Source organism: Gossypium arboreum, chromosome 5 (genome assembly GCF_025698485.1).
Source record: "Gossypium arboreum isolate Shixiya-1 chromosome 5, ASM2569848v2, whole genome shotgun sequence".
Classification (NCBI taxonomy): domain Eukaryota; kingdom Viridiplantae; phylum Streptophyta; class Magnoliopsida; order Malvales; family Malvaceae; genus Gossypium; species Gossypium arboreum.
In genome coordinates, this window is record NC_069074.1 from 24,831,418 (window position 1) to 24,856,610 (window position 25,193).

At 32.3% G+C, this 25,193-nt stretch overlaps 1 protein-coding gene across 1 annotated transcript; it reads right to left on the reverse strand.

Annotated features, from left to right (window-relative positions):
- Positions 1 to 11,098: 11,098 nt before the first annotated feature.
- On the reverse strand, positions 11,099 to 15,855 carry LOC108489910 (uncharacterized). The gene is made up of 16 exons (XM_017794648.2): positions 15,333 to 15,855; positions 15,192 to 15,253; positions 15,017 to 15,084; positions 14,795 to 14,916; positions 14,525 to 14,630; positions 14,362 to 14,413; positions 14,073 to 14,190; positions 13,911 to 13,941; positions 13,794 to 13,817; positions 13,533 to 13,657; positions 13,262 to 13,343; positions 12,761 to 12,883; positions 12,619 to 12,672; positions 12,448 to 12,517; positions 11,817 to 11,850; positions 11,099 to 11,666 (listed from the first exon to the last, which is right to left on the reverse strand). Exons 1-16 carry the CDS (start codon positions 15,529 to 15,531, stop codon positions 11,344 to 11,346), a joined length of 1,593 nt encoding a protein of 530 aa, XP_017650137.1. The 5' UTR covers positions 15,532 to 15,855; the 3' UTR covers positions 11,099 to 11,343.
- Between the last annotated feature and the right edge of the window lie 9,338 nt (positions 15,856 to 25,193).

Here is a 25,193-nt window from a genome sequence, read left to right on the forward strand (position 1 = left end):
ACTTTGATAGAGAGCAGACACATAGCAGATCTCGCCTTCAGATGATTTCACTGAAGCAGATCCAAGATGGTTTGGCATCCTTGTGTTTACAAGGAGCAAATCGAAGACATAGCTGATTTGGTTTTCATGTGATTACGATGAAGCAAATCTAAGATGATTTGTCGTCTCTGTATTGTCAGAGAACGAATCGAAGTTTGGCATCTTCACTTTGATGGAGAGCAGACACATAGCAGATCTCGCCTTCAGATGATTTTACTGAAGCAAATTCAAGATGGTTTGGCATCCTTGTGTTTACAAAGAACAAATCGAAGACATAGCTGATTTGGCTTTCACGTGATTACGAGAAAGCAAATCTAAGATGATTTGTCGTCTCTGTATCGTCAGAGAACGAATCGAAGTTTGGCATCTTCACTTTGATGGAGAGCAGACACATAGCAGATCTCGCCTTCGGATGTTTATGCTGAAGCGGATCCAAGATGGTTTGGCATCCTTATGCTTACAAGGAGCAAATCGAATCATAGTTGATTTGGCTTTCGCGTGCTTACGTTAAAGCAAATCTAATATGATTTGGCATCTCTGTATTGTCAGGGAACAAATCGAAGAAATAGATTTGGCGTCTCTGTAGTAGACGGGGGGCAGATCAAAGATAGTAGATATCGCCTTCCTGAGTTACAGTGAAGCAGATCGAAGATTTCAACATGGCATCCCAGTGTTTATAGGGAACAAGTTGAAGATAGCAGATTTGGCATCCCTGTGTTTATAGAGAACAAGTTGAAGACAGCAGATTTGGCATCCCTGTGTTTATAGGGAACAGATCGAAGAAGCAGATCGAAGAACTCAAAACTCGACAAGCCCGAGCAAAATTGGGTCTTTTTAGTCTTTGCTCTATTCCTGTTAACACAACAATGAGCAAAGAGGGGTAGCTGTAGAACCCATATTTTGCTCGGGCCTTAAAATAAATAAACCAAATTTTGAAAAAAAAATAAAAAAAAAATCAAAATGCCTATTAAAAGTCCATTTACAAACAAAGCTACCAACCCAATTACAACCCAAAAATTAAAACCTAAAAGAAGCCCAAAAGCTTAGAAACCCTAGCCCACAACCTATTTTCGGAAATTAGAAACTCTAGCCGCAAGCCTCAACCACCTACTTCCAACCACTACCAAGTGGCACATGCCTCCACCACCGTTTGCCTGCCATACAAGAAAAAGAAAAGATAACTAATATATATAATAAAGTTTGTAAATGGTTATAAAGGCCATACTAGAACCGATTGTAAGATGGGAGGATCGATGGTATTTTGAGGAAGAATCGATTGTATTTTGGGGAGAGAAGAGATTGTATTAGAGGGGGTTGTATTACAGAGACTTTGGGGGAGAAATCAAAAGGAGAAAACAAGTTCAAAAGGTGTTTGTCCTTATTTTTATTTTTTTGATCTTCTTTCTATTCGTTCGTTTTATCTATTTTACAAATATTTTTAACAAAGAAAAAAACTTGTAAAAAATACAAAAAAAGGGAAAGAAGGAAGGATCTTACCGGTGTTCAGTTTTCCAACATCGTGGACGACCGAGGAAGCCACCGCCGAGGATCGGTGGCCGGAAACCGAATGGATTCTTGAGTTCTAGGGTGCTTTTCATTAATTTTTGAAGGTTTTTGGGTTATTTTAACCACAAATCCGGGCTCTACTCGAGAAAAGAAGCGAAAAAGGGCCTCGAAAGATTTTTCGGTCACCGTGGACGGCGGTGCCGCCGTCGGTGGCTGGTGACCGGCGTGACGGTTGATGGCCGGTCCGATGACCGGAGGAGGGGAAGGGTTGAGAGAGTTGAGAGCCTTCTCTCTATTTTGAAAAATGAATGTAAGGTGGTAAGGTGGTGTTTTAACTCCTTTTTTTTTGTTGTTTTTTTCCTTAAAGAAAAAGGTTTTTTTTTATGATAAAAAAAAAGAGAAAATAAAGTATGATTTTAATTAATAAAAAAACAAAATAGTATGGGGGAATAGTTTTAATTAATAATGAAACAAAATAGTATGGGGGAGTAGTTTTAATTAATAATAAAACAAAGTAGCATGGAGGAGTGGAATCAACTTTTTGCTTGGGACCATGCATGTTACCTTTAATTGGGTAATTTAGCAATTGGTCCCTCCTTTGTGTTAGCCTTCAATCGGGCCATATTTAAGTTTTATATTATTTTAAATTGGCCTGCATGCATGTGTGCTATTTCAATTTGCCCCTTTGCGGTATTTTAAGATTTGGGGCATTTTAATTTTAGATCTCGGACATTTATCATAATTAATTTTAGCCCAAAATTACATTTCAATAATTTGTTTTACTTGTAAGTTATCTCTTGGATTTTGTTTCTTCTCTCAATTAAGTTTCAGTTATTCTTTTAGAATAAACATGTTTCTACATATTATTTTGATTTCATACTTTTGTAATTATTATTTTTCTCTTTTCTTTTTTTTCACGTGCATACTGTTTATATGAAATACCTTTATATTATTATTACTACTATATGTATATATTTATAATATTACTAGTAGTTTAATTTTTACATTATTATGTATATACCATGTAAATATTTTAATATTATATTATGTATACATTATATATATATATATCTTTTAATATTGTATTTGTTTTGCATATGCCCTAATATTATATCGTTTATATATATTTTTTATTTCCCATATTATTATACTTTATATATTTTTAACTATATCATGTATATGCTACTACTATATATCTATTTATGTAGTATTATTAATAGTTGTTTCTAATAGTATGATTATTTCTAATATGTATATATTATGTATTTACCTTCAATATTATATATCGTATATTTCTAATACTATTACGTTATTACTACAATTACACTATTATTATATTTTTACCCATTACTCTTTAAATACACTTGTTTTACCTTTTACTCTTCACTCACTATATATATTGTTTACTTATCTATATATTCACATACATATATATAATTTCACACATCATGCCAAAATTTTTATTTGTATTATTACTATTAATATTATTATTATCTTCACTATACTATCATTCTTTAGTCTTACATAATGATTGTTTATTTATTACTAGTTTTTTAATCTCGAATATTTCCTAGGTTATTTGTTATTATCTTTTTATTCGTTTTATTCATTTATTTGTTACCTCGAAATAAGATTTTTTGCAAATAAGGCAATGCTTGGTGTTTGGAAATTTAGAGAAAGCGATTCTAACTTATTGGGTTGCCACTTTTCTCGTTGAATTGAATAATTAAGTACCCTTCTAAGTTTTTAGAAGTTTTCTAAATGCAAGCCACTATCTTGGAATTTCAAAGCAATATGTCCTAACTTATTGGATATAGCGTTTTGTTATTTCGAGATAGGAATTTCAAAAAAGGGATAACTTAATGTCAATACTTTGACGCTAGTGAATCCCAATTTTCAAAGTTAAAATACTTTAAAGAGGACTACATCTTAAATTTTTTTTCTTTCGACATTAAAGACATTTGATAATCAATTAGGTACCAATTTTTGGGCGTTTCGAGGGTGCTAATCCTTCCTCGTACGTAACCGACTCCCGAACCCGTTCTTTTATTTCATGGACCAAAACTAATGATTTTAAAACAAAATGTTTTAAAGGTGATCCAATCACACCCAAAAAGATTGGTGGCGACTCCCGTTTTTGTTTTTTAAAATCGATTCCCATTTTCCAAAACTCGATCTAATAATGGTTTCGACAATGGTTAATTTTTATTTTAGTCCCTATGTTATGTTTAAATTTGAAATTTAATATTTATACTTTAATTTTGGACACATTAAATTTTATTATATCATTTGTTAATCTTAATACTTTATTTTGATTAAAAACTTACATGAACTTTTAATTGTTAACACCATCAAAATTCTTTATTAAATTTAGGTCTTTTACGATGTTATTTTTTATTACATGGCTACCAATGGAGGTTTTTTAAAAAAAATCAAAATGTCACACGGAGAATTTAGTAGAAAAATTTTAATGGTGTTAACAACTATACCTGGATTTTTTTAAATTGAAGAGTAGAAAGACTAAATTTCAAAAAGTAAAAATATATTGATCCAATTTTAAATATACAAAGAGCTCAGGGACTTGAAGCATATTTTATCCTTAACATTTTACTTTATAATTTGGCTCCAAAATAATTAACCCCATACCTTTTATTTTATAAATAAGCATATAATTTTAAATTTTAACTATTTGAATCCATTTCTTGCAAAAATAAAGCTCATAAAGATGAGAATTTTGATAATAAATACTAAATTTATGGTACACTTAAATAAACAATATATTTATTCACTTAATTTGTAGATACTTTCATTTTAGCCACCAAACTGTTAAATCTCTAACAATAGTTAACTATACACACTACATCATGTTTACACTTTCATTTTGATCATTCAACTTTCAAGTCACTTTTATTTTGGTCACCTAAAAATATCATTTTTTAGTATTGATTAGGGTAAACAAATATTAAAGATTAAGGTGAAAAAGCAATAGAAACTAAAATAATGCTTTAAAATTTGTCAATTTGTACTTGTTCACCGTATTGTTAAAAGTTCTAACTTTTTTCTTAAATATTGAAAATTTAAATTTCAAAACATGAAATTCAATTAAATAAATTATTAAAAAATTATCCCTTGATAATATCAACTAATTTGTTACTATAATATTGAAATTAATTAATTTAATCTCCTACTAGATTTTAAATTTTTATTTATATTTTCAAATTAAAATTAACTTAAATAACTCATCTTTCGAAAGAGAGAAAAATTTTTCTTTACATAGTGACTAGTCATCTCGTTCCTAAGCCAGTAGATGAACAACTTCTTGAGGAGGGTTGTATAGCACACTCAAACCAAGTTACCCATCTACTGCCAAGGTTGCCATACTATCCACTTCTCAATTGCCTTCCCGGTAAACATGTGTCACATGAACATTCCAATCTTGTTGAAGTAGAATCATGATTAAACGTTGAATATGAAAATTAAATATATTTCCTCATAGATTCTTTAACGGTAAAGTTGCCATGATTTTAACGAAATTAAAATTGGGTCGAGAAGATTATTTAATTGAAATTTTAATTTATTTAAATTATTTTAATAAATAATATTTATTTTGGAAAGTAGAAAAAATTTATTAGGTTGGATTAAATTATAAAGTGTTGGGTTAAAAGTCCAGGAAGCACGTATAATTGGCCTCAATACTAAGGTTGTCACTCCTCTCTCCTAGTACAACTAGGGGGCTTGTTTTTCTATTAGAAAAGTATTATTTGTATTCTACTAATTCAAAAAGGATTCTTTAATCTCTCACTACAAATAGATAGTACTAGTAGGGCTAAAAACACACAACTTTAAGATATTATTATTTTATTCAAAAATAGTGAGAATTTATTTTCTAAGTATAACTTCTATTTTCCAAGAATAACGATTCTACTAGATTCTATAGAGATAGATTTACTTTCCTACTAAAAGTAAGAAAATTATTTATGATTCTGTATTTGATTCATGATTACTCGATGCCACACTCGAAGTGATTTGTGGTACAAGAATAGCGTAGGAAGTCATTTGGTTGAAAGTCAGGAATGCCTAGGATCCGTCTCGCACAAAGCAAAGGTACTTTTTGGGAAAAGTTTATTGCTATAAATATCACAAACAAGCTTGGTTTTTCAATTTTTAATTTTCCAATGTGATAGAAAGCCGTTTTTAAACCAGATTTTTTAATAGATTTGACGATTTGATGACTAAAATGAAAACGCTGTAAAAGTTGGGTGACAATTTTGCAAGGATTTCATTTTGAATGACCAAAATGAAAGTGTTCTAAAAGTAAAGTGATCAATAAGGTAGTTTACATTAAAAAAATCATATCATAATTAATTGATGCTTTGGTTAAAATGATAAAATTAATTGTTTATTATCTATGAGTTTTAGGTTTGAATTTCATTATGATCAAATTTTCATAGATTTATTATATAAAAGAAAAATATCTCCTTGTAAAAATATAACTTAATTTGTACATGAGGATATTTTAGTTCTTTCATAACTAAGTTGTCCCATTACACAAGGTTTTCAAAATCGAACCAATGATCAAATTGATCAGGCCATCAATTTGCTAGTGCAACAGACCCATCTAATTCAAAATACATTATTAAAAATTTCTATTCAACCGAGTTTTTATCCATTTAATCAAATCGTACCAATTTCCAGATCAACTAAATTTAATACCTTTATTTGAACTAATACCCAAACCAATTTCAAATCTTCTTATTCGATTCACCAACCTAATTCAAACAACCATGCTATGCTATGGCACCACCAAATTGGTAAAAGACTTGGACGTAGATATTAAGAGTTATAGATATTGAATTATTAGAATTAAGTGTGCAACATGACCACGCGGCTATTTCCCTTTATATGTCATCTTTGCCAACCTGTTTTTACGCCGTTTGTCATTATTATTCTAATAAATCACCATGGTATGAAGGTTTAGGTTATATATAGTTGAATACATTGAACCGTATCAAAGAAATATAATGAAGTAAGGTAGATTGGTGTGTGGTGTGACGGAAGAAGCTCATAATTTCTTCCCAATCCACACTTATTATCATTTCTAGGAACAACGCTCTTTTTAAAATGTCAGACATGGCAGATGCAACTTATAATTGACCTACAATGAAGACACGGTTTTCCCCCTCTCTCCTTTTTTGTTGTTAGTAATAGTCTCTCTCTGTTTTGTTTTAGGATGAGAGAATCTCCATTGTATAATCCGCACTACGGGTATAATCGAGCAGAGTCGAGCTGAATGCTATACAGCTTGAATTTAACTTGAAGATTAGAGTTTGATATTTAGCTCGAGTTGGATTGAACATCTATATTAAAGTTTGAGTTTGTCTCGAGATATAATTAAGTTATTCGAGTTCGAGTAAGCTTGTGCACTAATTTTTATACTCGAGCTCGGCTCAATAATTAAACTTAGGGTTAATAATGTATATTAAGGGCAATAACGTAATTTAATAATATAAAAATATGAAAAGCTCGATAAGATTAGCAAAGTCATTCAAATTAAGTATTATTAAACTCGAATTCGACTCGATCAATAGCTTGACCTACCTGAGCTCGAGCTCGAGCTCAGTTCTTTAATTACCAAATTAAACTCAAAATTTTTTAAATAAAATTCAAATAACTTACGAAAACCAATATCTTATTTACTATATATCTTTTACTGTTTGAATTAAGGATTGTTTTTTTTTTCAATGCTTCAGCCTTGGGCGTGTGCAAAAATTGGTTGCCACGTTGAGACCGAGAGTAACGCAATTCATTGGTGGAAATTCTTTAGAAAAGAAAAAGAAGGAAAAAAGGGAAATTATTATTTGTGATCTTTTAGTACTTTTGTTGTTATTATAGCCATGAATGTGAAATGCAAACGTGAGGGTGTCTTCTGTCTTGTAGTTGTAGTTGTAGTCGTACACCTCTCCAATTCTCTAATTTGGCTTACAATATTCAACATTTTCATATCACAAGTTACTCAACTCATACTAAATCCATACTTTTATCAATGTGACCTTCTTTGTAGAAATCTCACTCAAAATAATTAGTAGATATCATTAAATTGAATGTAATTGAACTAGTTTAATTATATTTTATAATTTTTTATAAAATTAAAATTTATTGTAATACAATACGAAAATTTTATGATATCCAAACATAAAATTTATTTGGATAATTAAAGTCAAACATTGATGTATATAAACTAATCCAAGTTGCATGTTAGGTCTAGATATATTTAATTATATGGAATTGGGATATATTACGTTAAGAAGTAAGTAAAAAAGCAAGTAAGCAGATATTAGGACATTGATGAACACAGTGCATAGCTGTAACCAGTTGGAGCTAACCAGACAAACCCTCATACTTTAGAGTTGCAACAATCTGTGGACTAAATTTGGAACCATCCCAAAGATTTTAATGAACTTCATGATCGATATCTAGTAAGATAAAAATAACTTTTACTTGCTTTTTCTTTATCCTCCAATCAATAATAGAAAGTGTCTATTTGCAACCCTAAAACTAAGTTTACACTGCTCTGCAATAAACAACAAGATTGGATTCAATTTTAATTTTTTTTCATTAGTTTTGAAATTATAAATTGATCCCTAATAATCATTATACAATAATATATTAATATTACTATTTTTTTTTACACCTTTCACTATCCAAAACAACAATTCCTCTATTATGCACTAACAATCACCAACCTGGAATGCGGATAAGATTTGGGCCGCCTACCTGCGACCTGACCAACCTCTACTAGATGAATATGTGCGAGGCATATTGCGAGAGGACAGCTAGGGGAGCTCGCGATATCAACTCACACGAGTCAAGGAGATTTCTCAATTCCAGCTTGCATATACCTAAGGAGTTCGCATGTAGGAGGCCGCGAGATCTATGCAACTCAAAATGGTATACGTGTTCAACATGTCCAAGGCCTATTCAGAATGTCAATCCTATAAATAATAAGGTCAAATCCATGAACAGTAAAATTAAATCATGAATAGTAATAATATGTATAAATATCCAAATATTTTCTTTAATAAGACACATAAAAAATTACTAAATTTCCTCAATTGGTGGATAGTATTTTCAAAGCAAAATATAATATAATTTGGTATACCAATCTCTTCTCAACAGTATAAACATTTGGTCAATCTCTAATTAGAACTTTTTCCTACAAATAATTTCTCTATTTATGTATTCTAACCTATAAAATTAATAAAGGAAAGTTGATGTGGACGTGTTATGGGAGTTAACTAACAACTGATATTGTATTATAATGATAGATTTGGTGACCCCCAATTGACATGATTAGGGAACAAAATGATGTTTATATGACTGACAATTCATGGTGGGTGGGAAGGTTTAGCCTTTTTGGAGGTCAAATTACTTAAAAAAGTGTCGAGTAAATAATTTTTGTATAAAACAGCCCAACTTAATCATTGTAATATCAAATGATTGAGCATGCCCTTCTGATGCTCCTATTCTACATCAACTTGCAATCATTAAGATACGCATAGATTTAGCTAAACCTTTCCCCCTCCTATCATTATCTTCCAAGTTCATCCCCTCTTATATTTCTTTAATCTTATTATATCTCTTTCCGTATTTTTGTACATGTCATCAACGAATAAATTATTGGTTGATATTTTTATATTTGACGAACCTTTAATCAAGTGAATTTAACGAAACTTATAAAAACTTTCATAGAATCCTCTTTCATTAGACACGTAACATCTCAAACTTATAGATTATCTCATTGTCCTAAAAAATTATATCATATAACATCACGTCACGACTATCGCAATAAAATAAGGTAAAACTCCATTGTTAATGAGTTTAGGATGTGTGGACATCTTTGTCTTCCATATATTAACTCATCGTAACATCTAAGAAAGGGATTAAGACACATAAATCACATTCCTTCCTCCTAAAACTACCTTATCAAACCAACCATTCAATAGCTCTTCGCACTAACCAAAAGTGAACCACCGCCATAACTTTCATCTCTTCCTCCTAATTGTTAGTCTCATTGATTAACAAATCTTATATTTTTCAAGCTCTCAAAAAATCCTTATATTTTTTCAACTTTTTATTATTTTTAAAATATTTTTAGGTAATGTTGATATATAATTTCTTAGAAATCACTCATGAAAATTAAATATTTTTTAAAATTAAGTATGCTGTATGCCTGTATCGATATTTATGAAACTATTGCTGCTAAATTCTAGCCGAAATTCAAGGCAGTTACATGTGTAGATGAATGTAGATAAGATCATCCTCGCATTTATAAAAGATCTTCCCCAAATCCCATTCACAACAGGGAGAGACAGAGACAGATGTAGTGAGGTTAGCAAAAAAGACAATGAGGGGTAACTGAACAATGATTCCAAGCCGTAAACAGATGTGTCTTTCTCGTATTCAGGCGCTGACACTCACATGCTTGGAGTTCCATTGAAGCTAGCAGTTTAACTGTTTAATCTCCAAGGACATAAAAGGTAGAATTAAGCATGTTACGGTCCCAAACTATACGGGGGAAATTTGTCATTTTTGTGGATAAAATAATCACACATCACATGGGTGTTTGATGAAACTCAAGAATCATCTTCTCCAACCCTGAACTCTCTTTTCATTATTTTTTCTTTTATTGAAGAACAGAGAGGCATATATATATATATATATATATATATATGGTAGGTTGTTTTGTGAAAGAAACCCCATACCTGATAATGGGTTTAAGAGCTTTAAATTAGAGCTAAAAATGAACATAGCAATATTTTCTAGTTTGAAGTGCTAGAAAAAGTATCTGTCAGTAGATCGGTATTATTTGTAATGTGGAAGCCGCCCAAAATATGAAAGCGGCTGCAGTGGAGTGGCAATCATAAGTACTTGGTTCACCCATGAAATCTGAATCCCACCATAAAATGATTGACCAACCAACAAGGATGTCATCTCTCCTCTTTTTTCTCAATCAACAACAATTAGATTTGCACAGATCCGACTTGCTCATAGCCCCTCTTTGACATGTGTTCCAGGCTGGCTGTACCCTTTGCCTGTAATGGGTGAAAATCCAATAATATTACCCAGAATCAAAGATTATCCACATGTAATCAGTAATCTAACACCATTTTAACACCAACGTTTTTCAATCTTTAAGCAAAGCATTGTGTCATGTCCATCCAAGTCAACCAACATTAAGTTTGCTTTTTGGACATGCATGGCCCATTGATACAAGAAAGCTCTTCGAGCCCACATTTTATTACATAAAAAAAAAATAACAGGAATCTTTTCCTACTTTTAAGTTTAAAACTATATGATAATAATAAAAGGTTCAATTTTGAAGAATTTTTTAAATTTCACCTCCATTTGTTTAGTCAATTATACACGTAAAAATAAAAATATTTTTTTTAAAATCCGAATATACTTTTTTAATTTTTATGGACACATGTCAACATTTTATTAGCTCACAACATAAATGCTAACACCATCAACCAATTTAGAGAAAGGGTGCAAATAAGCGGCTAAAAGGAAATTCTCACTGCTTAATGACTAATCATCTCAAACAAAACAATACAAAGTTGTACTTCAGGCGCATTCATTTCACCAGGTGATCACAAAGTTTTGGGGGCCGAAGAGCTAACTTAATGAAAATAACTCTAGTTGAAAATGCAAATATAGTGACCAATGTATTTTTTAAAAAATAGTACACTTCTCTACATGGAGAGAACAAAAGTTCCCAATGGGACTGAGTACAAACACTTACACTTTCCGCAGCCGTCCTCTCTTGCTTGTTTTTCCTTGGGAGGACTGCGAACTTTTGTTTGCACGAACATTACCTTGTCCACGCCCTTTACCTTTTCCCACTGAAGCAGTCTTCTTGGCACCCTTACCTCGGCCTTTGCCAGAAACCTCACCGTTGATGTGTCCTCCACTGCTGTCACTCTCGACATCACTATTCTCTTCCTCTGTTTCAGATTCATCTTTCGCCTTCTTCCTCTTCTTTGAGGAAGTTGGAGTTTTACTAGCACCATTTTTGTTGTTTTGCTTAAGAACTGAAGTTTTGGTATCCGATACCGCAGTCCCTGAAGAACAGATGATTTATGGATCAGTGCCCGTGTCAAATTTTCTTAACTTCAAAAGTCGATAATCTAGCATGTAATTACTGAAGCCCTCAATGAATCATATAGCCCCAATTAATTGAAAGCTGTGGAGACAAAGATAGAGACGCATACCTTCATCAGAACCTTTGCCATCATAAATTTCCAACTGTAGAAAACATAAAAATTTTAGACATAAGGCTTTATATTACAATATTTCAACATTAACAGAGAGCATTGGCAACAAAAACATCTCGAACCAAACCGGAAATTGAAGGTTCAGTGAGATGACCTAGTAGTAAGTGATCAAAAACTGAGAATACCCAACAGCATCCACAACAATCTATATCACATAATACTCTACAAATACAAGGCATCAGGGGAGAGAGCAAAGCCAAATTTTACCAAAAACGATATTTTGGGTGCATTTATACAATATTGTATGTACTACTCAAAAGGTTATGTCAAAATGCATAACAGATAAGTTGTCCATATATAACAAATGAATCTTGCAACTAATCACACTGTTTGCTTGAAGCAATGCAACTCAAAATGTTCAGAAGCCTATAACATACTAAACCCATCAAACTTTAAAAAGTATTGATAGTCATCGGTAAACAAGATTTTTAGCACAAATATACTTCTCACATCCTAGGACATGGAATAAAAACAATACTTTTGGAAGGTATACCTTAAAGTTATCAAGGTAATCAATTCCTCAATATTAAGAAAAATGAAAAAAAAAATTAAAAATTAAGAAATCTACCTGGTCAAGCCGGTCACCAACATTTGTTCTATCAACAATGACCATCGAGTGGCCCATACCACAAGCAACACTGCACAGATATACAAGAGAACTTGTCAGTACTTCCTGTCCAGAGAAAATCAGAGCATATAGTATTATAAATGCATGAAGTAATTGTTAATTTATATCCACCTGATAACATGCATGCCCTCCAGAATGTCTACCTTTCTGGGTATAGCGGAAGACCTAAAAAGAAGCAGCAGGATTAAGTAAATAGAATATAGGGAGAGAGTGTAGGCGAAAAAAAGCTGTTAGGACAAGTAACAGTACATACTTTTGTCCAGTGGGACCATATCCTAATTCTCCATACTGAGCATGGCCCCAACTTATGCAGGAGGAGTCCGCACCAACAAAATGGAACATATTGCCTGAATCCATGCAACGTAAATTCCAGCCACTGGGAAGGAAAGGATAGATAAATACGTCTGAGATGTGCTTACAGAGTCACAGACTAAAACTAGTGGTGTGACGTTTAATTGACATCAAACCCTTAAGCCTTAACAGAAAGCAAAGTATCAAAATAAACAGAATAAAAAAAACCGAACAGGTGAAAAGATAAGTAGCATTAACTGCAATAAATTAACAAAATTTAAGTCGAGCTATAATAAACAGTGGAAGTCTTCAATGGAAGGGAGGGAAAAGAACAGTAACCAAGATCTGTAAAAACATAAAAATGCTGATACATCAAGACCAAAAGCAAAATCAGGATCATGATGCAAGTAGAAAAGTTAACATTAAGAATGAAGTATAACATAGACATGGTGCAAAGCAAAACCTTAAATCCATTAGAGGTTTGGGATACATCCAGTCGTCACCAGTATTCTTCAGTTTGCCCCACATATACAATTGCCCACCGCCTGGAAAACAAGCAAAAGTTAATGAACTGCACATAATCACCTATAAATCTTTTAATTGAAGACCTATCCCAGTATCACCTTTCCCATTGACCTCACTTGACACTTCATAAACTAGGAAAAGGCTTTAACCTTGCCCATTAATGGAGAGTATTAGCAACCATTCTTATCAGCTCCCTTAACAAACAATACCTGCAGTGCATGCTGAATTGACAGAACCAGCTGAAACAACTGCATTGGGAGGAAGAACATTGTGCTTTTGGAATACTTCAATACGACGAGGAACCCACTCATCCTTCTGCTCTCTGTGCCCAAGCCTGCATAAGTGATGAAGGAATTGCATCAAGGAAACAAAAGGAAAAACAAATAAGTAGAATAAAGGATTTAAGCCCGTAAAAACACATCAAATACTGGAACAATGCAGAAGTTAGCAGTGGTGAACATGTCACAAACCTTCCATAACCACCAAAGCCCCACCTAGACAATCACATAATAAAAGTAAATTGTTTATGAACAAGGAAAATAAAAGGGATATCTAAAACCACAACACAATAATCAACAATGACTTACGTGAAAACATAGCCATTCATGTCCACAGCAACTGGATGCACAAATTAGAAAAGTAAACAATGAGATGAATGTTTAAGTAAAAGAAGAACCAGGGAGAGGGAAGGGGATGACCAAAAGATGAAAGAGCAAATGAACATGAAAGAGAGCAGGCATATCATGAACCTGTATGGTTTGTTCCACAGGCAACTTTGACAATAGTTTCCCCAGAAAGAGTAGCTATAGCTCTAGGGCGAGGTTGAGATTCATAAACAAGCCTCACCGAGCTATCCTTGGCATTATACTGCAAGCGTATAGGTATGATGCAAACACCCGTGGAGAAAAGCAAGTCAATAGCAACTAGGTTAGAGAACTGCTTAATTGATTATACACATCCGGCATAACTTTGTGAGTGATACTCTGCAGCAAAAATATGAACAAGACTCATCAAAGATAACTCATCTTCTCCACATACCTCGTTGTCTGTTCCATGACCAAGCTGGCCATACTGGGGAAGCCCTGCAGTTCTACAAACCAGAAAAGCATATTTAGATTCAGTGAAAGAATACAAATTAGAAAAGAACTATTGACAATAAAAGCAAGCCAAGAAACAGAACTAAAAGCACCACAAACCATACAGTATTGAAGCTCCTTCAGTAGCTGATAACCACACAGTGAATTCAGCTCCACAGGCAGTATTTGTAACTTGAGACACGAGACAGCGGACGGGAGATGACTCAATTTCTACAAAAAAAAAAAAAGAATAAAAGATAAATTGATAAATAAATGAAACACAAATTTTAATACAAAACGTCATCATTCATGGAAGAACTTTACAACTAAGAAAACAAAACACCTAGAGTAACATAGTATCAGTGGTACTGCTAATCAAAATCAACAGAACCTACCATTTCTAGTGGATCCTGAACCAAGCTGCCCATGCTTATTCCAGCCAAATGCCAGGGAATTACCATCTTCAGTAACTACCACCGTGTGGCTCCTTCCCGCTCCTGCTTTGATTATTTTATACCTTCAAGATAAATGCAACATAGTTCAAATTGACCATCAATTTCAGAAAATTAATAAATACAGAGGACTAATTTTAATAACAACACAACAAAAGAACATACTTTAAGAGTTCAGAAACAATAGTTGGCCTATCACGCTGGATTGTATCTCCATGACCCAGCTGCCCTTTCTATACATAAAAGCTAAAGCTCTATCAACCACTACTAACAACATTAGAATAACATTAACGACATACATTTAACAACATTAAAAAAAAAAGGTGAGGATTCTTCATGCCTCATTACGACCCCACGTGTAGCATCGCCCTTCAACATCCAATGCAACGCAATGACATGACACTGCAACGAAAAAAGAAACTTCAAAATATACCTTTTAAATGCGAATCAATAGGTGTAAAACAAAAGGCAATGAACTCACCACAACCGGAGGCAACGAACCGGATATCAACGCCGACGAGAGGGCGAAGGCGAGTGGGAGACACTAAGTTGCCTTCAAGTACACCTTTGCGACGACCAACGGCTTCCCAACACGTGGAGCCACAGAACAAGAGCTCTCCTCCTTTCTTCTTCTCTTCCTCATCATCCTCCACCTTCTTCTTCGCTTCGTTCGTTGACATTTACAGGCTACAGAAAGTTCAAAGCTTTGACACACACAAAAAAAAAAAAAAAAAAAGAAGCGAATGAAGACCGATCTAACGGCTGGTATTTGAAAAGGAGGAGGGAAGGACCCCAGATGAAGGAGAAATTTGGCGGGAAAAAGAGAACAACGGCTAGTAAGAAAGGGGATCGGAGCGAGTAGGGTTTAAAGCAGAAATAAGGAAGAAGAACAAAAAACCTTAATTCAAAAAATTGGGGAGAGTGTAGAAATATTTCAAAAGATGAGAAGGAAAGGATAAAAAGGGGTTGGCCTTACTCGCTTTTATTATTAATTATGGAGAGAGAAAGTGGATGGAGTTCGGGTAAATTTGAAGTATATGTCATTTTTAGAATGAAAAATTAGGGTATTCGATAATTTTTTTTTATATTTAAATAAATAGGTCGATTTTAAAAATAGAAAATGTGCATTAGGAAAGCAAAATTCTGTTTTTGGTCTATGATCTGGATGAATTCTTAATTGCCAAAAATCTACTTTGAGGTCAAACTTAAAGAAGACTCTCGCTTTGGCTAGACTTAAGAAGAGGTTGATAATTTTCCTTTGATTCTAGCATCAGATGATCTGGATTCATTCTCTGGTGCCTGGCCTTTGTTGGGTTAATGTCTTCATTTTTCTTGAAGGGTAATTTAATGAAGAAATCTGGGTTTTTTCACAAAGGGTTTGGGCATTTATTCAGGAATTCAGAATGAGATTCTGCACAAGATTAGGCTTTTAATTCCTGGATAGTGTGAAGGATTTTTTCAGATTGGATAACAAAAAGTTTTGGGATTCTGACAAAGGGTTGGAAAAGATTTTTGAATCTTACTCATTCAGGGAGTATTCTAAGATGCTGGGCTTTTTTGTAGAGGTTAAAACCTACTACATTTCCAATCAATGATAAATGTTCTTAATGGTCTTTTTTTCTACGGTTAAAAAAGCTAATTTATTTGCTATATAATTTAATCATTTTCATCCTTTTGGTTTTTAAATTTCGTCCTCTTAAATCTCTCTAATCTTTTAAATTCTAGCTCTCAAATTTTTATTCAATTTCTTTAAAAAATATTGTTGTTTTAATTTTATATTTCATAATTTCTTTGTTTTTAATTGATTTTTATATGACAATTTCACTTATTCGTTTTCATGAGAAGCACATACTGGCATCCAATTGGAAATGATAAGAAAATATTATTAATTTTTTTAAATTTTAATTAAGTTCATTATACGTTGTTAACATTATTAATTTTATATTTTTTATATTTATATAATCAGACCGAATATCAAATTTTAGAGACGTACATATACAATTTAATTACGAGTGTACCATGTGTTATTGAACAACACTTGCAAGAGGCGAAATTCTTGTACATGTCTTGTATGCTCGGGGGGACTAAATTGAATCCTACAATTATCAACGATTTGGTGGAAAGATGGAGACTTGAAACACACGCATTCCATCTTTCGTGCAGTGTGTGTACAATTACACTCGATGACAAAGCTTTATAACTCGATTTATTGATAGATGAGCCAATTGTTACAGGAACAATGGTTGTTGGTAATTGTACCACAATTTGTGAGCAACTATGTGAATGTGTCTAGCAAGTTTTTGGTAGTCAGATAGAGATGAAATGATTGGAAGAAAATTTCAATTATATCAACAACTCTGTGAGTGTCGTTGAAATAGAATAATGCATCCGAGCATTCATCTTGAGGTTAATCGAGGGTTTTCTAATGCCAATAAATCTCAAAATACGATACATTTAAGGTGGCTACTACAACTCGTTGACTTGAAAGAAGCGGGGCAACTCAGTTGGGGATCAACTGTATTGGCCACTAAGGGTGAGCGTTCGATCAAATCGAATGAAAAATTTTTGAGTTGACGAGTCCTATTTTATCATCCTAACTTGATTTAAAAAAAATTTGAATCAAGTCAAGTAAAATGAAATTCGAGTCGAATTGAATCAAGTGAAATTGTTCGAGTTAAATTAAAAAATTAAACATGTCAAATTAAATCTTTTTACAGTATAATTAATTCCATGTTGAAGCATGTAAATTTAAAACCATATCTATTTAAAACTTTTTCAAAACAAAATAATAATAATAATAATAATAATACACTTTAGTATAATAAACTTGAATCATCAATTAACTTATTTAGGTCCTAAAGTTATTAATTTAGAACATTTTTTAATTTTTAACTTTCTTTATATATATTCTTTAGAATTTTTTGAATTATTTTTTAAATATAATTTTGGAATTTTGTAAATATTTTGCATTTTTAAAATTATTAATAATTATTTTTATTTTTGTTGAGAAAGAGACCAATATACTTATTTTCAAAATTGTTATGAACCAAAAGGGTATTTACACCAATTTGTTATTCAAATTATTCGAGTTATTTGAACTATCAACTTGATTTGAACTTGAAACTCGAATTACTTATTTGAGTTTATTTGAATAACTCGAATAACTCAATTCGATTAACTCAAAATTTGAATTTATTTTCGATTTTTTTGAATCGAATCGAGTTTTACTCACTCCTATTAGCCACATTGTACCAATAGATGGTCGGGCGACGTAACCACAAAAAAATAAAATCGATAGTTGTATACTCCTTCTATAGTCATAGGCATGGTATCGACTACCATTTTAACATCCTCGAGTAAACGCCCATTATTCTTTTTTACTCGTAATAAGGTAAAATTTATTTGATAATATAGTTATCATAATATTTTTTTTTCATTATTATATATTTGAAATAACATATTATTTGAATAGGTGGAACAATGAGGCGAGTCATGTTGGTATAGCAAACAAGCTTAAAGATATCCGGCTACTGTTAGATCAACGATCGAAAGTCGATGTTAGTTTTTGAAATTTTAAATTATATAATATTTATGTAAGGATTTAAAATTTACTATTAGGTAGATAATAAAATTTATAAATTTGTACTATAGTTTGAATGAATATCATACGCTGATCCAATAATTCAAGAATGCATCTCGACTAAATTTTTGGCCGACCGCAATATGTAACACGTGAATGTGTCATTGATAGTTTTCACGACGATGGAGATGCACAAATCTAATTAAGTGAAGTGCTAGTTTGGGTTTAGACAAAGTATTCCATCATTACCCCAATATATTGAAGAACTGTACAAGGTCACTTGCGGGGGAGAACCTATGAAAATTGGGTGAAATTTCATGAGATGAAAATTAGGTGAAATTTCATGAGAAATATATCTACATTTAGGAGCATAAGTACGATTTTATACCTATGTACAAACAAATTCTCGCACCATAATTGACGACCTCTCTAGAGTACATGACATGGTTTAGATATCATGATAAATCGTATCCGTAGGAGACCAAAACAACCCCGTATGAATCCTAGATCGAGAGTACATGCCTTGATGGAGTGATTATCAACTTCAAACCCAAAAGTAGCACTGATGGCTACACCACCTCCCGATAAGTATGATTCATATTATTCTAGTGCTTTCATTAACACTGTTTTTTATACACAAACACCACATTATGCACTACCGTACCATGTATCAATACCTTCTACAAGTGTATTTTTTGCACCACCTCTATCCCCAGCACTATATAAAACGTCAATGCCAACGACAACACTGATGTATCCGCCATATTTGACAATTCTAAAATTTTATCCACAACTGGGTTATGCGAAACCATACACTTATCTGTCGATAGTATCGTTAACACCCTTGACGCTATTGTTTTTATCAAGGTGACTCATCTTCACAACCACTTGTTATTCGAATGGATGATATATGATGGCAACTTAAGATGACACAACACTCAAGCACGGAGGAACGAGAAGAAGATGAAGATTGAGGTCGAGGTTGATGTGAAGATAAAGATGACAAAGATGATGAGCTGAAACTCTAATTACAAAAAAATCCTTTTCGCAACTGACACCCATTAGGTTGTGGCACACATTTGGCCCGACATGAATAAAGTGAATATGTGAAATAGAAATGTAGTGAATTTCTTTATGTGATTCAAAGTGAATAAGCAATATGACCCAATGTGATATATGTTTTATATATCAAGTGTGTTATATGAAAGCGATATGTGAATAAATGTCTTAGTGAACTCAGAGAAAATACGGTATATGATAATGAAATGATTTTAGAATTGAGAGAGGCTGGGGGTTCAAATAGGAACTGGGTTAGTGATATGGGGGTTTAGAATGGATTAAGAGGAGTATTGGGTTATATAATGTGTTTACTGGAGTTCTTGTTATCAGAGTTCCATTATAGGTTAGGAGTTTGTGTTTGGCCTAGACATCTACAATACATCAAAGTTATTGAACTCCTCTCAGATTCACTAATGACTGCAAAAGTGGTATGTGAAAGTATAAGCATTATAGTGTTATACGTATTTTAGTAATACATGTGAATTAATTGTTAAATGAAATATGTAAATTAAGTGTTTATGTTATGTTTATGATATGAGAAAAATATTTTGATATGTGAATGTGAAAGTTGATTAGTGACTATATGTGTTGAAATAAATAACTATAAGTTATAAAGTTAATTTAAATGATTTTGTATTTTGGAAAAGAATTAAAAGTTTAAGTATATCGTTGAAAAAATTTTGTGAATAAATATTATTAAAATTAATTAAATTATATATATAAGGTAAGATTGAACTAAATTGAGTACATACTAAGCTATTCACAAAAAAAAAATACAAATTAATCTATTGTAAAATTGTACTTTAAAGATAATAAGTTACAAATTTGTAACACCCCTCGCCCGTATCCCTCGCCAGAACAGGGTTCGAGGTGTTGCCCGACTTAAACTCAGTCAATCACACAAAAACAGTGCCGAAAAATTTCAATCAATTTAAAACTTTTCTTTTCACATGTAATTTGTCCCATATATGGGCTTACGAGGCCCAAAACATCACTAGCCAACACCTTTGGCTAAATTATAATATCACATACTCAACATTAAAACCCTATACATGCCATAGACTCAAATACTAGGATTTACTTACACTAATAGCGTGAGCTCGACGGTGTGATAATATCTCCGTGAACTCCAACCCGAAAGTGTAATCAAGTCAACAATCTATAAAACAAAGGAATGTAACAACGGAGTAAGCTTTCATAAGCTTAGTAAGTCTTAAGCAATGCAAACAAATAAACGCAATTATACTTCGATTATTCAATTTCTTAAGTGGCCATATTCTAGGTATATTGCCATCCGTGAATACACACAAACACATAATGCACATTCAGCATTCTTATCACACTTAATCAATTCAGATAACATAATTAAATCGAATACTTTCACATACTTTCACACCCCGACCGGTGTATCATGATCATAGATATAGTTATAACATTTATTCACGTATGTATCACAATGCACGCTTATGATTCATTGCAGATCAAACTCACATATGAGTGCATAATGCGTACCTGGCCCACTTAACGTACTGAATGTATTCATTTGTCAACCTAACACGAGGTACCTTAGTCATGGACTTTTCTCAAATCACCGGCATTTCGCCTGTTAGGCTCGAGGCCCGATATCAGTTCACCGGCATTGTAGCTTGCTAGGCTCGAAGGCCCGAATCGTAACACCCCCTAACCCGGAACCATCACCGGAACAAAGTTACGAGGCATTACCAGACGTATCAGACAACTTATGAATAATTCACTAATAAAATAACATTCATAGCATAATTTAAATTACTAAATCCCTATATTGAACTATTCAAATCTAAATCTTACATTTAAGTGAAACGGGACTCGTTGAAGTATTCCAATTTTATTATTATTATTATTATTATTATTATTATTATTATTATTATTATTATTATTATTTATTTTACTTTATTTTATTTCTTTTTTATAAATTTCGACAAAGATTTACGCTTATTTTTACATAAACCCCCGCAATTAAACCATATTCATTTCAAACATAACCAATTCAACCAATTTATTTCACACATTTATTTTCTATTCTAAATACCTTCTAATCAACTTAATCAATATAATATCAATTTAAAATTATCATTGTACTAATTAAATTGAAATGAATAAACTTTTTTTCATTATAATTCTTAAACTTGTAATACTAACATTTTAAACCATTTATATTCAAAATATAATAACATTTATACACATCCTATGTACATGCCACATTACCAAAAGAAAATATACATCACCAAAAGTTTGTCAAGTCGGTCCGGCTTTGGATGTTTGGTTCGAACTTGACTTCTACAACTGCATGACGGAAACAACCGTACGCTGAGTATGCATATACTCAGTGGTATCACTATAATTCAGTTTATAATTAAATACATTAAATCACACACATACTTTTACAATTACAATCATCATCACTTAATGAACAATTCAATCTTTTTATTTTATCATTCGATTATATATATATATATATATATATATATATATATATATATCATTCTTATTTCTTTATTTCAATTCTCAACTTTCACATATGCCATATCATTCAAATTTAGTCTTATCAGTAGATTTATTTCATTTGCCCCTATTAACTTGACTCGGACACGGCGAATACACGGATTCCAACCAACACACCAGTACGGCACATAGTGCCTCATCGGTCAAGTCGAACGATGAATAATGAATAATGACGGTACACAGAGTACCTCATCGGAACAAATCAAAACGAATAAAGATGTGATAATTGATAAAGATTCCACACACAAAGTGTCGAATCGGTAACGATAACGGTAATAAGATATGATGAGTCGGCACATAAGTGCTCGATCGATGGCAAGCAAAAAAACCCGTACTCTTCCATATCCTATGGCATGCCAACTATATCCGACTAGCCCGACTAGTTAATAAAGTATTTAATTTATTTTCCAATACAATTTCAATTTCGATTCAATATTAATTATGTATTATTATTTCGATCAATTTTCACGGTAATACAATATTTCGTTTTCATCAGAAATTTTACAGTTCAATACAGTATACGTAATATTATTCAGTAATTTTCACAATTCAATTCGATATTCAAAACAATATTCAGTATCCCATAATTCATTTCAGTATCAATCTCAATTTTTAATACTCAATCACAAATTTATCAGTTCATTAAATACTTACCTTAAGATACTTACCACACATACATATTAAATTAAACACGTATTAATTATAAAGCTTGAGTTATAGTGATACAAACCAGAATTCTCTTCGGATTTAATCCTCGACGATATTTCATTTTCCTTTTTGGGTCGATGCTTCAAGCTCGATATTAGCTACGAACAATTAAAATAATTTCACAATTATTAGCATAACACAATTTAAATGCTGAAATTTTCATCTAACTTTTACTTTAATTCCAATTTAATCCCAACTAAACCTATATATTTTTCTTTCTCAATTCATACCTTTTTACTACTCAATTTCTTACCAAACTCACATCTAACTACTTAATTTTTATCATATTTTCATAATTTCGAATTTATTTCAATTTAATCCCTAAAACTCAAAACTTATAGCTTAGTTTACAATTCAATCCTTTATTCAATTCTAATTAAAATTTCTATCAAATAAACCCCCAATTCCATCATTTGTTCAACATAACTCATGTTTAGAAATCTACTATCTTTCAAAATTTCAATATAAATCATGACATATTTTGTCCTAGAACTCCAAAAACTTAAAAATTACAAGAAAAAGGATTAAATTGACTTACCAATTTAATTTTGAACCTTGAAACCTAAATTTTCCTTTTTTTTTTCTTCTTTCTCCCCTGTTTCTTCTCTGTTTTCGTTTTCATTTCTGTTTCTTTTAACTTATTTGTTTCTTTTATATATAATAATAATATAATATAATATACTTAATTATTAAATAAATATATATATATATTTTAATCAATAAAATCTTTGATATTTTTCCACGTTAAACCGCCTCAGCTATAGGAAATGGTTTAATTTCCTCTTAAGTCCTTAGTTTTTCTTTAATCTATAATTAAACTTTTACCCTTATTCAATTTAATCCTTTTTACTAATTACTCTAAATTAAGCTAAATTTACTTAATTAAAACCTAATTAAACACACTACTAGACTCATAAATATTTTTAATAATTATTTTTGAACTTATTTCACTAAGACGGAGGCCCGATAGCACACTTTTCCGGTGCCCACGGATTTTGGGTCGTTACATTTCCTCCCCCCTTAAAAAATTTCGTCCTCGAAATTTACCTGAAAATAAGTGAGGATACTGTAATCTCATAGTTTCCTCCGTCTCCCACGTTGCTTCTTCTACACTATGGCTTCTCCACAGTACTTTTACCAGAGGGACTCGTTTGTTTCTTAATTCTTTCACTTCTCGAGCTAGTATTTGAACTGGTTCCTCTTCATATGACAAATCTGGTCTAATATCAATGTTTTCAGTAGAGATAATATGAGATGGATCCGATCGATACCTTCGTAACATGGAAACATGAAAACATCATGAATTTGTTGTAATTAGGAGGTAAAGCTAATCGGTAAGCAATCGGTCCAACTCTCTATAACTTCATATGGTCCGATAAACCGAGGACTTAACTTTCCTTTTCGCCAAATCTTAATACTTTCTTCCAAGGAGAAACTTTGAGAAACACTTTATCCCCGACTGAGTATTCAATGTCTCGACGTTTCGGATCGAGATAAGATTTTTGTCATCAAAAGTCGCTTTTAATCTCTGTTGAATCTTCTTGATGCTTATTACATTTCACGAATTAATTCAGGTCCAATTATCTTCTTTTCATTTAATTACATCCAACATACAGGTGATCGACATTTTCTACCATATAGAGCTTCATACGGAGCCATCTGAATACTGGACTGATAACTGTTATTATAAACAAATTCAACTAACGGCAAGTAACGTTCCCAACTAGATTCAAATTCAATAACACAAGCTCGAAGCATATCTTCCAAAATTTGAATTACTCGCTCAGATTGCCCATCGATCGTGGATGAAATCTCAGATTGAAATTAAGTTTAGTACCCAAAGACTCATGTAACTGTTTCCAGAATCTCGATGTAAACCGAGGATCTCGATCAGAAATTATAGAAGCCGGTATACCATGCAACCTTATAATTTCCCGAATATAGACCTCTGCAAGTTTCTGAAGTGACCAATCCATTCTGACAGCTATAAAATGAACCGATTTTGTGAGTCGATCAACTATTACCTATATAGCATTTTTCTTACTTACAGACAATGGCAATCCCGTAATGAAATCCATCGTAACACGATCTCATTTCCATTCGGAATAGTAATCATTGTAATAATCCAAGAGGAACACGATGCTCGCTTTCACCACGACAAACCAAGCATTCTTGACATATTCAACTATATCTTTTTTCATCCTGTGCCACCAAGACAATTCTCGTAAATCACGATACATCTTTGTGCCTCCAGGGTGTAGAGCAAATGGACCATCGTGTGCTTCTCGAAGAATTAATTCTTTAATCTCCGAATTGATTGGAATACAAATCCGATCTCGGTATCTCAAACAATCATACTCATCAATACTAAAATTCCCTGCAGTGTCGCTCTGAACCATTTTTTTTCTTCATTAACTTATCATCTTCTAATTGAGCTGACTTGATTCATTCAAA